The sequence below is a fragment of the Garra rufa genome, unplaced genomic scaffold (assembly GCF_049309525.1).
Source record: "Garra rufa unplaced genomic scaffold, GarRuf1.0 hap1_unplaced_296, whole genome shotgun sequence".
Taxonomy (NCBI): Eukaryota; Metazoa; Chordata; class Actinopteri; order Cypriniformes; family Cyprinidae; genus Garra; species Garra rufa.
The window spans coordinates 1-16,564 of NW_027394564.1; the positions used below are offsets into that span (position 1 = coordinate 1).

The window sequence follows — 16,564 nt, forward strand, 5'->3', positions numbered from 1 at the left end:
TTTAATATTTAGAATTGTTGCATATTATATTTTTATTTTAATGTTAAAGTTTTTGTGTTGTTTAAACATTTTATGTTATTATTTTCATTCATTTGTGTTTTTGTTTTAGTTATTTTAGTACATTGTTAAACTAAATGAAAATGACAAATGTGAAATCAGTGTTATTATAGTTAACTAAAACCATAAAAATCTTTTTTTGTTATTTAAAATAAATTAAACATTAACTAAAAATAAATATCACTTCAACTGATTCTACAATAACTAAAGCTAACAAATAAATAACTATATATAACTAGACATTTAAAAACAATACAAATGACAAATAAAAAAGCTAAAAAATAAAAAAGGTTGTATATGCAATTTACAACTTTATTTTTGTGTTTTTAATGTTTTAATTTTTAAAATTTTTGTTAAATTTAAAAAAAAATATTTTTATGAATTCTTTTTTAAATGTTGATAGTTTTAATAAATTATTTTTATTTTAGTTATTGTACAAGAAGTAAAACTAAATAAAAATAAGAAAAAAATAATATAAAAGATCTACTTTAATTTTTTTCCTCATTTTAGTTTAGTTTAACTTGTTCTACAAAAACTAAAACTAAAAAATAAATAATTAAAACAGAAAAAACAATTAATAAAAATGATTTTTTTTTGTATTTTTTAATTTTCATTAGAATTTTTGTTCGTTTTAGTAATTTTGTTGTGTGATTTTTTTTGTCATTTTTAATAATTGTTTTTAAAATGTCTATATAGTTTGTAGTTGTTTTTTTTATAAATGTTGTTTATAACTAGTTTTATTTAAGTTTAAGTTTTTAATTTCTAATGTTTTGTTTATTTTTTAGTTTTAGTTATAGAACAAGTTAAACTAAATGAAAATGAGAATACATTTGTTTTTAATATAAAACATAAATTTTTTAAATATTTATTTTACTTCATGTTTATTTTATTGCAATTAACAAATAGTTTTTTTATTGTTTTAGTTTTAACATATAGTTTAACAAAATACTAAATTAACTAAAACTAAAACTGAACTAAAAATGAATTAAAATAGGAACTTTTTTGTTTTATTGCTTTTGTTATCTATTATGAATTTAGTTTTATGTGGTTTATTTTCTTATTTTATTTGATGGTTGTAGTCAACTTAACCCTGCTGATTGTACTTTTAACACAAAACCAGATGCCAACTTAAAAATGCAACACCTAGTTATTTTAATTTTACACAAACAGTATGTTATGCTGCTTTATTGTGTTTTTTCATGATATTCTTTTAGATATCTACATAAATCAACTAATTTATTGGCACATTAACTTCCTGTCTAAAAACACAGGCCCAAAGACAAGATTTATACCTGCAACTGACGCAAACCAAAACCGAAATGGAGTCTCGTCAGAGCGACCTGACCACAGAGAACCAGCACCTTAAAGTCACTCTGGAGCGAGAAGAAGCGTCTCTGTCGGCCCTGCAGGAGGAGCTGAGGTACCTGCGTGGACAGATTCGAGAGCTGGAGGAGAGAGGAGCCGGAGCCGACTCCATCCAGTCCGAAAACCAGCGACTGAAGGGCCACTTACAAGAGGAGAAGCAAAAACTGCGCAGCTTCATGAGCCAAAGAGAAGCTCTGAAGGCCGAAGCCCAGGTGCTGAGGAAAGACCTCGATAAGGAGCGCAAGGTGACCCACAAGCTGAAGGAGGAACTGGAGGACATTAGAAAAGAGGGCAAGACGGATCCCGAGACCGAAGAACTCCAGTCGCGACTTCAGGAACTCGAGAACAAGTTGAAATTCGAGCAGCAGCGCTCCGATCTTTGGGAACGATTGTACGTGGAATCGAAGGAGGAAAGATCGAAAGGCGACCGAGACGTGAAAACCAAGATTCCCAAAGATGGGATGCTGGGAAAAGTGAAGGAAACGTTTGACGCTGTGAAGAACTCAACTAAAGAGTTTGTGCACCATCACAAAGAGCAGATTAAAAAAGCCAAAGAGGCGGTTAAGGAAAACCTGCGCAAGTTTTCCGACTCGGTTAAATCGACATTCAGGCATTTTAAAGACTCGGCCACGAATGTCTTCAACCATCAGAAGAGGTTTCACGACAAAACAGAGCATCACACGTTTCAGCAGGAGCAAGGAAACAAGCGTGGCGAAGACTGGCAGCCGCAGAAACCTCTTCACCGGCATCCTCGCAAATCAACCGCCGATCCCTTTCACACCGATCGCAATACGCGCAAACCCGGCGCTCACAAAGAAACGGGCCACAAAACGCCCCCCAAAGGATGCTCAGGGGTGTTTGATTGCGCCTATCAGGAGTCTATGAGTTTGTTCAATAAGGCGATGGATCCTGTTCGAGCTGATGAGTTTAATGAGCTCCTGCGGAGCTATTTGCAGAAAGAAGTGGGACATTTTCACCACTGGAGGGAGCTGGAGAGCTTTATCGATAATTACTTCCATAACGGCGTCTTCATTCACGACCAGATGCTGTTTACGGACTTTGTCAGCGGGGTCGAGGATTACCTCGAGGAAATAGACGAATATCACAGCCTCAGCGACGACGTGTTTGAGGATCTGGACGACTACATCTATCGACACATATTTGGAGATACGTATTTAAAAAACTTTGGGCCGAGGTAAGACGTTTTAACACGAGAAACTCATTTTGAGGCTGTTTTATTTCCATAATTAATGCACGATTTCTGCTTATTTTATTAACGTGTTTCTAGTGTTTTTACAACACATTTATATGGAAAATCTTTATAATTAATTATCAACACTTAATTAACTGTAGTTTGCCAAATGTAGGTACTCTTAAAATGTTGTAACTGTCCATTTGGGAGCAGTTTAATTTTAGTATTTTTATATAATATTATAGTAATGAATAATGTTTCACCTTAATAAATATTATGTATAATAATTTTCACCCATTTATTAATATTTTAAAATATTTTTTATTCTGATGTGCATTTTTTTAGTTATTTTTAGTTTTAGAAATGTTGTTGTGCATTTGTTATTTTTAAAAGTTTTATTTACCTTTTCTTATATTTTTATAAATGTATATTAATTTGTTACATTTTTGTAATTTGTAAACCTATTTTATTTAATTCACTTGCCAATGCTAAATTTCAATTTTCATTCTTCTCATTTGTTTTCATTTGTGTTTGTAAATATTTTTTTTCATTTATCACTTATGTTTTTTTATTTAGCTTTATTAGCTTATATATATATATATATATATATATATATATATATATATATAAACTATTTTATTTAATTTACTCGCCAATTAAAAATGTAAAATTTTTGTTTTTGTTTATATATTTTATGTGTGTGTGTAAACCTATTTTAATTTATTTGCCGATTAAAAAATAAAAAATTTTGTTTTAGCTTTTAGATTTGCTTTTTCCTAAAAAAAAAAAAATCAGTTACATATTTTTTCATTCTTTTAATTTTTTTTTCATTTGTGTTTGTAAATGTATTGTATTTTTTAATTGTATTAATTTTTTTGTGCTTTTGTCATTTTTTAAAATGTGCATTTAGCTTTATTTATTATATATTTATTAAAAAAGCTAATAAATAAATGTATGTATGATATTTATATTTTTGATAATTAATTAATATTATATATACAAATTTTTATATGATTTTTGATAATTAACACTATATATATATATATATATATATATATATATATATATATATATTTATAAAATGAAAATTTCACTACTGTAAGAAATTAATTGTATTTTTTTAAAGATAATTTCTTTACAATTCTGTTCAAAACGACTTAAATCATATAGAGTTATATATGGATATATATTAACATGTAAAAGCTTGTCTGACAACATCAATATTGATAAAATCAATATTAAGTGAGTTTCTGCTTAGAACAAGCAAAATATTCTGCCAGTGGGGTAAGCAAAAAAAAATCTTATTTCAAACAGAAAACAAGATTATTTTTCTTACCCCATTGGCAGATTATTTGCTTGTTTCATGCAAAAACACACTTAATTTTGACTTGTTTTTTTCTGAAAAACTCGTCTAGAAAATTCTTCTTGATGTAAGAATTTTTAAATGAAAACGACAATAAAAATTAAAGTAAGAAAAGCATTTTTTCTAGTGTAGGCTATTATTGGTCAGTAATGTTTCTGAGGAGAATCTCCAGTATAATGGCTGATTTCTTGTTGTCTGTAATTATTTTATTTTATCCATAACCGCATTGGTCTCTGTGCTTCTCTGTCTGTAGGTCTGAAAAACAGTAGAGTCTGCATGTACACACGCATGAGTCAACCACGCATGAGGCTTTGTGGCAAACCCTAAACAAATGTCCTGTTTGTAAATTTGCAGTCGACCCTTCGAAGGGCCGGGGTCAAAGGGCAAGGCGTGGCGTCACTGCCAGCGGCAGCAGAGGAAGCAGCAGCAGCAGCAGCCTCGTCCTCGCCCTCACAGAGCCAAGAAATGGAGCCAATCAGGACGCGACCCCAACCGACAGTTCGCAGATGTCAAAATAGAGCTGGGCCCCATGCCCTTCGATCCCAAATATTAGAAGAAACATTTCACGTCTTCTCAATATTGCTCCTGTTCTGTTTGTTTTGTCCTGGAGAAGGTTCGAGAAAGCTTTGGGTTCACCTTTTCTCTGATTTTTGCACAGTCTAAATGTTCTAATGCTGGTTGAATGATTTCTAGTGTTTCTCCTTCTGCACTTTTCAGCAGATTAGAAGTAATTAGAGGTATTTCTGAGGCACGTTTATGTTCCCGCATTCCCTGGAGTTATGCAAAAAATTAACCCGAAAAGCACTTTGTTTTGTTGCATTTGAAATACTTACTAATATTTTGAAACTTGATCAGAACAGAAATGTGTTTAGTTTTGTTTAGGACCAAATAACAAATCAAAATAAATTATATTGAAATTATTTTCCATCTCCAAGGTTCAGTAGATTTGGAAGAATAATAAAAGCATTGTGAGTTTTTTTTTTTGAACGTGCAGATCAGTAGAAGATACACCGCAAAAAATGCTTTTATTACTTAGATTTTGTTTGTCTGGTTTCCAGCCAAAATATCTAATAATTCTTAAATCAAGAAGGATTTTCTAGACGAGTTTTCAGAAAAAACAAGTCAAAATTAAGTGCGTTTTTGCTTGTTCTAAGCAAAAACTTGCTTAATTTTGACTTGTTTTTTCTGAAAACAAGACAAATTTTACTTGTCTAGAAAATCCTTCCTGTCCTGATTTAAAATTAAGATATTTTGTATTTGTAAGTAAGAGAAGCATTTTTTGCAGTGCAGTAGAAGATACACTGCAAAAAATGCTTTTCTTAGATTTTTTTTGTCTGGTTTCCAGCCAAAATATCTAATAATTCTTAAATCAAGAAGGATTTTCTAGGCGAGTTCAGAAAAAACAAGTCAAAATTAAGTGTGTTTTCGCTTGAAACAAGCAAAACAATCTGCCAATGGGGTAAGAAAAATAACCTTGTTTTCTGTTTAAAATAAGATATTTTTGCTTACCCCAGTGGCAAATTATTTTGCTTGTTCTAAGCAAAAACTCGCTTAAATTTGACTTGTTTTTTCTGAAAACAAGACAATAATTTTTACTCGTCTTTTTGATATTTTGACTGGAAACAAGACAAAAAATCGAAGTAAGAAAAGCATTTTTTGCCGTGTATTATTGAAGATTTAGTTTCAATCTGCACTATTTTCCCCTCTTTTTCTTGTCTGTGTGGTTATCGGCTAAATGACATTCCTTGTTTGGAAACGGCTGTAATGTAATTGAACACAAATGCACTTAAACTGCTTGATGTTGCACTTAAACTCTAGAATAAAAGTCTTTCACTGCTTCACTGATGATTGTGCTCCTGCTTTGAAAATGAAAGAGACAGTGTAACAAAACAAAACTCTTTATATACGTTTGCAATCAGTTGTACATCTTGGAAAAAAAAAATAAAACATCAATTAGTCTTCATTTTCAGATCCTCTCGTGTATATTAATATGTTCCTTCCCACTCGACCTTCAGGAAAGTGAGTGTGGAATATTTCAGCTTGTTTGGCAAATTGGTTTTCCTCCAGGAATGATGCAATCTCCTGAAAGAGAACGAAACAAAGTGAGTATTAAACTTTTTTTTTAATTGTATACATTTTGACTGCACTTCATTGTTTTGGATCTTTTACCTTCTCCAGGGGGTCAAACATCACTATATGTGAGGGTAATGTGGACTGAGATGGGAAGGACGTTTGGAGCCAGTGAAGAGGGTTGGAGAAGAACACATCAGCTTCGTCCACATAGTCCTCATTTCCTGTCAGATCTGGTGGACACTCCAGGAAACGTAGTTTGAGAGGACAATGCAGGTGACTGCAACGCACAAATGCAACCAGTCCTTTATTAGTGTTTTAAAGGAGGCACAGTTCTGTTTTGCTGCTCAAAAACATTTATTAATATTATTATTAGGGCTGGGACACGATTAATCGTGTCCCAGCCCTAATTATTATGTTAAAAACACCTGATTGGAATTTTTTTTCAGGTTTCTTTAATGAATAGAAAAATCAGAAGAACAGCGTTTATCTGAAAGAGAAATCTTTTGTAACATTTTAAATGTCTTCATCATCACTTTTGATCAATTTCAAGCACCGTCGCTAAATAAAAGTAAAAAAAATACTGACCCCATGCTTTTGAATGGTAGTGTATGTTACAAATGCTTTTTATTTCAGATAAATGCTGATGTTTGGATCTTTCTATTCATCCAAGAATCCTGAAAAATGTACCCAACTGTTTTAAATATTGATAATAATAATGATAAAAAATGTTTCTTGAACAGCAAATCAGCTTATTAGAATGATTTCTGAAGCATCATGTGACACTGAAGACTGGAGTAATGATGCTGAAAATTCAGATTTGCATCACAGAAATAAATTACATTTTAAAATATATTCAAATAGAAAACAGTTATTTTAAACAGTAAATTTTTTTAAAAATTAGTAAAAAAGCAGGCTTGGTGAGTAAGAGACTTCTTTAAAAAAACATTAAAAATATATATATTTTCTGACCACTGTTTCAAATGTCAGGCTTTACAGGGTTAATGCACCATTATATTTATAATGACTTATTTTAGATGTAGATGTTACCTGTAGAGCGGCGTGGAGTGACACGGCATGAGGAACAGCAGCTCAGTTGAGTTCTGAGAGTCGCTGGCGTCACACAGTTGCCGCAGGTCATGCATGACGTCCAGAGATCCACGCTGGTGAATCAAACCCGTATATAATGCAGGAATCAGATTGAAGAGCAGCAGGGCGGCAGCAGCAGGTTTCCTCCACGCTTGCAGCTTCGCCAAAGACAAACCTGTCAGTGCAAGAGTGCACGAAAATCTTTAGAACGCTTTCAGATCTACACAAATGGCTAAATGTTCAGGTACTCACCGCAAAATATCATACAGAATGGCAGCACTGGATAAACAAACCGGAACTCCTTGTGTGCGAGCAAACTGCAAAAACACGTTAAATGAGCTGAATAAAATGACATATTGCTGACACAATGCTATCTCTGTGTTGTGTCTAGATACATGCAGATGTTCTGTGTTCACCTGTAAATGACTGTAGTCCATAAGATGGTTATTAGCAGGATCCTGTGCTTTTTTGTGGCCAGTGAACATCCGTGGAGGAAGAGAGGAAGGTGCGGGCCGATCACGACCGGCAGACCCTGAGTGAAGTACCAGTGCCACGGATGAGCTCCGTAAAACGCCGCCACATTGTGCAGAACGTTAAACTTCAGGAAGTTCCACTGGACCAGGATCCACTTCAGAAATACAGATGTGATGGTAATGATGATGATGATACAGTTTGTGAAATTTTTTCAGTTTCAGTAATTTATTAACAAATATCTAAAAGTAGGAATCACATAAAGACTTTAAAGAACATATCAGTGCATATTTAACCTCCCAAAAATATGATTTTGCATAATGACAATTAACCACTTTTTTTCCTCCCTAATTCTTTAACATAAAGTGTAAAAATTTGTTTGTAATTAATTCTGATTATTCTTGTTTTATTCTTAAAGTGATTCATATACTGTTATTTTAATTACAAATAGCACACCTCAAATTCAGTGCAAATTCTTTTTAATAATATATATATATATATATATAAAAAATATTTTTAACATGCATTATTTTTTAGAAAAGAGCATTTCCTCATTAATGTCATATATATATGCTAAATAAAGATACTAAAAACAAAAAACAATAAAAAGACAAACTAATAAAAATGTCTTAAGCTAAAGTGAAAATTAAAACTATAAAAACAGCAAATTAAAATTATTATAATTTAATACTATAATAAATATATATAAATAATACTTAAAATACTGGTTTATGGCCTTTTTGGGTTAAAATATGATTTTATGATTATTAAATATCAATTTCAATTAAAACAGGTTGTGTTTAGAAATAAAAATGATTAAATTTGTTGCTTTAGGCTTTTTGTTCACTAGAACAAAACATAAGTATGTGTGACCCTGGACCATAACAGCACGGGTATCAATAGCCAAAAATACATTGTAGGCCCTATGGGTCAAAATAATCAATGTAAAAATTCATTAGGATATTAGGTAAAGATCATGTTCCATGAAGAAATTTTGTAAATTTTCTACCGTAAATATATAAAACCCAACATTAAAGGTGATTTCCTCCGTATTTTGATTTTTTTTTTTTTTTTTTTACCCTCAGATTCCAGATTTTCAAATAGTTGTCTTATTCTAACAAACCATACATCAATGGAAAGCTTATTTATTCAGCTTTTAGAAGATGTAAATTGACCCTTGTGACTGGTTTTGTGGTCCAGGGTCACATATACATAACAATACACAATTTTAGTGTGTGACTAAAATTAAAAAAATACCTTTCCATAGAACACAGAGTCTATCAGTGTTGAGACACCCAATGCGAGAACCCTGCACAAACAAATAATGAAAACATTTATTAACATACAGTAAACTAACAGAGAGAATCCAATTTGTAAACTACAAACGAATGCAACAGTTACGCAATAGGAAAGCATCTCTGTGCGACGAGCTTCAGTTTGTTCTGTTCCACACAGAAATGATAGAAGAGCAGAGGAAGCCAGACGATCAGAGCTGTGGGACGGACAACGACGGCCAGCGACACCAGAGACAAATACTTCCAGCTGATGAGGAGAGAGCAGAAATAAGTGTCTTTAACAGGTTCATGCACTCACTAGTGTGTAGTTATGACTCTATGTTGTGTATTATGCACCTGTTGTGCGTTTTGGACCGGGGTAATGGGTAAAAGCAAAGCGCCAAAGTGGTCAGAACCGTTTCCATAGTGTTGGTCAGAGTCCGGCTGCAGCAGAACCAGGTGAACCATGAACACATCTGACAGAAATACTGACGGGAAACACAGCAGAACCGAGTCAAAACAACACAAAAGCATTCAATTCATCACTTGCTCATCAATGGATCCTCTGGAGTGAATGGGTGCCGTCAGAATGAGAGCCCAAATGTCTGATAAAAACATCACAATAATCCACAATAATCCACACCACTTCAGTGCATCAGTTAACACATTGAGAAGTCAAAAGATGTGTGGCTGTGAGAAACAAATCCAACATTATGATGGTTTTAACTAAAATACAAGTCCATAACCCATAATAATGCTTCCTCTAATGAAAATTTCTCTCACATCAAAATCCACCCACATATTTTTTTAAAGCCGTTTTGGACTGTTGTGGTTTGTAAACGTTACTTGATCTGCACAGATTTCTCTTCTGATTCAGACCAGACAATTTTTCACTAGAGGAAGCATTATTATGAATTTAATTTATATATTGACAAAGTTGAAAATTATGGATTTGCTTTTTGGCTTCTCAAGATGTGAACTGGTGGACTGGAGTGGTGTGGATTATTGTGATGTTGTCATCAGCTGTTTGGACTTTCATGCTGTTGGCACCCATTCACTGCAGGTGATCCACTCATCTATAGCGTTGCAAAACGGGTGCAACATCTCCGGTAAATTTCCAGAAACTTTCCAAAAATCCCAGGAAGATAAAAAAAAAAAAAAAAAAAAATCTTGGAAAGTTTCCAAAATTTCTGGAATGTTTCTGAAATTTACTGGAAATTTTCCACATTTTTGCAACCCTACTCATCTACATCTTGGACAGTAAATGTTTATAAAAATACTGACAAGAAACAGCAGAACTGAGTCAAAACAACACATAAGCATTCAAACTAATGCAGTGTTTGTGTATCTGTGTAATATCGTCAAAACAAATAATTCATAATTTCATCACTTGCTCACCAATGGATCCTCTGAAGTGAATGGGTGCCGTCAGAATGAGAATCCAAACGGCTGATTAAAAACATCACAATATTTCACACCACTCCAGTCCATCAGTTAACATCTTGAGAAGCCAAAAGCTATGTACTTGTAAGAAACAAATCCATCTTTAAGACGTTTTTACATTGAAACCATAACCATAATCTATAATAATGCTTCCTGCAGTGAAAAAGTCAATCTGCTGTTGTCTCTCACACCAAAATCCAGCCACATATTTGTTTAGAGCTGTTTTGGACTTGTAAATGGTGCTTTATCAGTGCAGATTTCTCTCCTAATTCAGACCAGACCACCTTTTCACTGGAGGAAGTGTTACTATGGATTATAGACTCATATTTTAGTTAAAAACTTGAAAAAAATATATGGATTTGTTTCTTAAACACGCAAGTTTTGGCTTCACAAGATGTTAATTGATGGACTGGAGCGGTGTGGATTATTGTAATGTTTTTATCAGCTGTTTGGACTCTCATCCTGACGGCACCCATTCACTCCAGAGGATCCACTGGTGAGCCAGTAATGCAATGCTACATTTTTCCAAATCTGATGGAAGAAACAAACTCATCTAAGTCCAAAATTTTCATTTTTGGGTGAACTATTACTTTAAGACTGTCATCTTACTGTCCATTTGGCCACATCTGGAGTTTCCCATTGCAGGACGAGATTGTACAGCTTCACGTCGGCATACGCAGCCAGCAGAGCCTGGAAAACACGCGGCACAAGCACCTGCGAAAAACAGGTATTCACGTTAGAGAACTATCAGACCTGCTGTCCATAAAATACATTGAAGTCTTACCAATAAATAAACCGTGTCATAATTCATCAGATGCAGGAGTTTGTACATCAGAGCGAACAGGAGAGGATAAAAATATCCCCGGATGCCTTCTTTCCATTCCCATGTCTCATAGCCATACGTGAGAAATACGTTAAGGATTTAATTTGCACATTTGTGAGTGTTATATTCAAACTAGACCAGTTTTAAAGCTCAATGCATGAACAAGGATATCCAAAGACCATTCGATGGGGAATCTCCAGAGACTGCCAGTACTCATCCGGGACGAAGCTGGTCTGGACCAGGATGCAGTTGAGCAGACGGAAGATGACCGTGAAAATGCTGATGCTGATGCCAAAGAATTCTGCAGAAATCACATAGATTTTAGTCTTTTTAGTTTTACATTTTAACGTTTTTATTAGGCAGTAATGAGAATTCAAGAGGGGAAATATACTGAAAATATTGTCACAATGCAAAAATAAATAAATTAAAAATATATTTGTATTACTGTTTTATGATTAGAAGAAGTGCATAAATAAAATTCATGAATAAATTCAGTGCAAGACATGTAATAAATTATATAATAAATACGATTTATATTAAGAAAACTATAAATACAATTTAAATATAATTTCTTTTACATTTTTATTAGGCAGTAATGAGAATTTAGGGGGGGAATATACTAAGTAGTTGTTATGAAAATAATGTCACAATGCAAATAAATAAATTAATAATATAGTAATTACAGTTTTATGATTAAAAAAGTGCATAAATAAATTGTATGAATAAACTCAGTGCAAGACGTAATAAATTATATGATAAATAAATGCAATTTACATTTATATTAAGAATATATGATAAATACAGTTTAAATATACATTTTTAATTTTTATTAGGCAGTAATGAGAAAGAAATGGGAGGAAATATACTTAGTTGTCATGAAAATAATGTCACAATGCAAATAAATTAATAATATATTTATTACAGTTTTATGATTAAAAGAAGTGCATAAATAAATTGTATGAATACACTCAGTGCAAGACGTAATTATATGATAAATACAATTTATGTTAAGAAAACATGATAAATACAATTTAAAAATACATTTAAAAAATTTTTATTAGGCAGTAATGAGAATTTAAAGGGGGGAAATATACCCACCAGTAATTGTCACGAGAATAATGTCACTAAGCAAATAAATAAATTTAAAATATATTTATTACTGTTTTATGAGTAAAAGAAGTGCATAAATAAAATTCATGAATAAATTCAGTGCAAGACATGTAATAAATTATGTGATAAATACAATTTAAATATATAATTTTTAATTTTTTTATTAGGGAGTAATGCGAACTATACTTAGTTGTCATGAAAATAATGTCACAGAGCAAAAATAAATTGTATTTATTACTGTTTTATGATTAAAATAAGTGCATAAATTGTATGAATAAATTCAGTGCAAGACATACTATCATCACTAATAAGATATAATTAAAATGTAACAAATTATATGATAAATACAATTTACATTTATATTAAGAAAATATGATAAAAAAATGTAAATATATCATTTTTTTATTTTTATTTGGGAGTAATGAGAATTTAAGTTGGGAAAATATACTTAGTTGTAACGAAAATAGTGTCATAATGCAAAAATAAATACATTAACAATATATTTATTACTGTTTTAAGATTAAAAGAAGTGCATAAATACATTAAGAATAAATTTAGTGAAAGACATACTATAATCACTACTAAGATTTAATTAAAATGTAATAAATTATATAATGAATACAATTTATATTAAGAAAATATGATAAATACAATTTAAATATATTTTTTAAATTTTATTTTTATATTTTTTTAGCAGATGGAAATAAAAATTCTGTGGGGAAAATGTACTTAATCGTCATAATAATGCCACAATGGAAAAAAATCTAATCATATATATATATATATATATATTTATATATATGTGTGTGTGTGTGTGTGTGTGTGTGCATATATTGTCATTTATATACACAAAATTGCTTATGATCTTAATTTTTTGGCAACAGAAAATTACATTACCTAGAATTTAACTTAAAAGTAATCTACTTTTTCTTAGTGTTGTTTAAAGATGACTGAATATGACTTCTTCTCCTCTCATTAAAACACATTTAGCTTTAAAATAAGTCTAATACTGCCAAGATAAAATTTCTCACTGAGTGTTTGAGGTTTCCTGACATCTGTGTTGTACAGAATGGAGCTCCTCTTCCTCAGTCTCACTGATTCACACGAGGGCTTTTTCTGTTTAAATCGCTCTCGAATCTTCTCCATGTCTCCACTTGAGCCTCATATGAGGTTTAAACTCCAGCATTTTAACTCCGACCGAATGTATTCATTTTCATGCGCGTTTGCTGAGAGTTTTTGTAACTTAAATGTGAAAACGAAATTCACTTCCGTGTTTGGGTCATGACGTCGCGCATGACCTCATGAATATGTAATAAGGACATACAAACAGACGTTTAACGCTAGACATTTTTGTTTAGAATAATTTTAGATGCATTCAAAAGTGTTTCGTTGTTGATTAAAATAGGTTCTAGCACATATTATAACAATTATATGTTGGAAAAAAAATGAAATGCCAAAATGTACGTCGCATTTGGCCTTCGCGAGTTGCCGTAGTCACTCGTTCGTCCTTGTCTACATGCGTTTTGCTGTATACTTCTCATATTACTCAGTTGAAATAAACGATTTAAAACCTCACGGTGAGAGAAATATTATACAATTAAGATATACGTGTTGAATGTTATCGAATTTAGTTATCCATAATACACGCTGATAAATAACATTTGTGCAGTGTACTTCATTTAAAATACTGTAAACAGCAGATATACACAATGGCTTGAGTCCAGTTAACCTTGTCTTTTTTTTTCTTTTCAGCTGTGGGATGATTTGTTTCTTTTATGGACTGTGTTTCTTCATAACATAAGATCATGATTGGAAGACGGATTCCCTTTAATCAGATTGCGTTTGCTACTCTGCTTGGAGTGGTGGGAGGTGTGTATATATACAGGCCTGTATTTGAGCCACCTAGAAAACCTCCAACTGCACCAGATCAACACCTCAAGCCTGACCCAGAGGAGCAGAGAGCGGAAATTACCCAAAACGCACAGCAAGATGCATATGCAACCAAAGACTGACGTCAAACTAGATACTATGTGAGAGTCTGAATGTGCCTGAATGTGTTAAATGCTTGTTTTTTTCCATATATTTTGTAAGTGGTGTCTTTAAAAGGTTCTAATAAAATGCCCTTTTGACACTGAAAATAAGCAAAAAGATGCCATACTATTCATATTTTTTGTAAAATAAAAATAAAAGTATAACAATTGAAAATAAACATTATTAAAAATTAAAAAATATATAACATTTAAATATAAAGTTATTAAATTAAGCTTGCATCCTCCTTTCAAAATCTGCAAAATGTTTAACATTTAAAAATAAATAATCTAAAATAAATGTGTAATAAAATATATATAAAATAAAAAAACATTTAAACAATCTAAAAGATTATAACATTTAAAAGTACAATTGAATTAAGCTTGTATCATTATTATCTGCAATGCGTATCATTTATAAAAATAAAAATGTAAATATAAATTATAACAATTAAAAATAAACATAAAAATAAAAAACATTTAAAAATTATATAAATAAAAATATAATAAATTAAGAAATAAATTAATCTTGATTTAAAATTTATTTAAAAATAAATAGTCTAAAATTGTAATTTAAAAGACTATGACATTTAAAAAATACAATAGAATTAAGCGTGTATCATTTTAAAATCTGCAATGTGTATAATTTATATAAAAAAATTAAATATATATGAAAAAATAAAAATGTAATATATATATATATATATATATATAAATTAAAATAATAAATTAAGCTTGTATCCTCCTTTCAGCCTATACAAAATGTTTATTATTTAAAAAATTGAATTAAGATTGTGTCATTTTAAATTCTGCAATAGGTTTATCATTTAAAATAAATAAAAATGTAAAAAAGTTATATATATATATATATATATATATATATATATATATATATATATATATATTAAAATAAAATATAACCAATTAAGCTTGCATCTTTGTAGGATATATAAGATATTTATCTTTTAAAAAACAATAAATAAAATTAGAAAAAAATGTTTTTAATACAATTTCAAAAAATATACATACATGTATATATATATAATAAATAAAAAAACATCCAATTAAATATTTTTTATAAACTAATACATAAAAAATAATATCAAAAATATATTTTTTAATAATTTTAATAAAAGTAAAAGGAATTGCAAATAAGCAAAATATATACACTTTAAAAAATAATATTTATAATAAATATAAAATATGATAAAAATAAAATAAATAAAGAGCGATCACATTTGAGCCTTTCTTAACTGTCTATAATGATGCTCAGATCCAGATTTAGGACAATTAAAGGAACACAGTATATTAAGAACCAAATAGAGTTTTAAAACTTTAACAGTAATTGTTTTTAACAACGTGAACAGTCATGTACCTTTAACATACACCACCAGATGTCACTACAACACACACATATACAGCTTTCAAAGCGCCTCGACAGCCTGTTTCACAATTTGTACTTATTTAAAAAAGTATTTTAAGTGCAGAAACCAAAGCTCGCCAGTAGTCATTTTATTTTAAAGTTTTTCGTGGGTTCTGAACACAAAAAGTGACGCAAACGAACCCATTCTACTATGGCGAAGGCTTAACTCATTAATATTAATCAAGCACGTGACGTTAGGGCAATAGCCCAATTTGATTGGCTGAAAGGCTGGCCTTATAATAATATTAATTACGTTACTTGCGCGGTGGTCTCTCCAGGAAGGTCTCTAACAAAGAGTATAGAAGTACTTCTATACTCTTTGTCTCTAAGCAGCGTCAGCGCTGCCTAATTAATATTAATGAGCTAAGCCTTGACCACGTAGGATTGGCGCCGCAGCACGGGAAGTGTTGCGTCACTGCAGGGCCGCGTACACACACACGCGCACGCAACTGGGCTTCATGTGGGTGTGGGAGCAACTTTAGGAAACAAAGTGTACATCGCTTCAAAAGTACCACACGCTTGTGCTTGTTCTCGGTTGGTTTGATATTTTCGAAAAAGAAAACCCAAAGAGATCAGCAAACGTTCGCCTCACTGATTTGGTAAGTGCGAAAGCTGTTGTAAAGTTTATTTAAGGCGTTAAACTCGTCAGAAGTGGGATGTTAACACTTTGTTAATGTCTTGTCATTGCTTTTATTTAATTAAGACATATATTTTGTCCTTTTTATAACGTATTCATGTATAATACGTAACTCTGAGCTCATGTACATCTTACATATGTTGTGCCTCAGAACTAACGTTAGTAATGCTAGTCATAATAATGTGTGTTTTGTGAGTTTGTTTATTTGAACACACACGTG

The 16,564-nt window shown here is 31.3% G+C and overlaps 3 protein-coding genes across 3 annotated transcripts; 2 read left to right on the forward strand and 1 right to left on the reverse strand.

The window, feature by feature from the left end:
* Nucleotides 1-1,330: 1,330 nt before the first annotated feature.
* LOC141317088 (cell cycle progression protein 1-like) lies at nt 1,331-5,573 on the forward strand. Its single transcript, XM_073832907.1, has 2 exons — nt 1,331-2,617; nt 4,332-5,573. Exons 1-2 carry the CDS (start codon nt 1,377-1,379, stop codon nt 4,528-4,530), a joined length of 1,440 nt encoding a protein of 479 aa, XP_073689008.1. The 5' UTR covers nt 1,331-1,376; the 3' UTR covers nt 4,531-5,573.
* A 286-nt stretch (nt 5,574-5,859) lies between these two features.
* Nucleotides 5,860-13,536, reverse strand: LOC141317087 (GPI mannosyltransferase 3-like). The gene is made up of 12 exons (XM_073832906.1): nt 13,289-13,536; nt 11,319-11,448; nt 11,109-11,226; nt 10,934-11,038; nt 9,239-9,369; nt 9,009-9,149; nt 8,865-8,916; nt 7,553-7,764; nt 7,389-7,453; nt 7,098-7,311; nt 6,147-6,327; nt 5,860-6,059 (listed from the first exon to the last, which is right to left on the reverse strand). The coding sequence occupies exons 1-12, from the start codon at nt 13,401-13,403 to the stop codon at nt 5,931-5,933; spliced, it is 1,593 nt and encodes a 530-aa protein (XP_073689007.1). The 5' UTR covers nt 13,404-13,536; the 3' UTR covers nt 5,860-5,930.
* A 205-nt stretch (nt 13,537-13,741) lies between these two features.
* LOC141317086 (protein PIGBOS1) lies at nt 13,742-14,407 on the forward strand. Its single transcript, XM_073832905.1, has 2 exons — nt 13,742-13,834; nt 14,010-14,407. The coding sequence occupies exon 2, from the start codon at nt 14,063-14,065 to the stop codon at nt 14,267-14,269; it is 207 nt and encodes a 68-aa protein (XP_073689006.1). The 5' UTR covers nt 13,742-13,834; nt 14,010-14,062; the 3' UTR covers nt 14,270-14,407.
* Nucleotides 14,408-16,564: the final 2,157 nt, after the last annotated feature.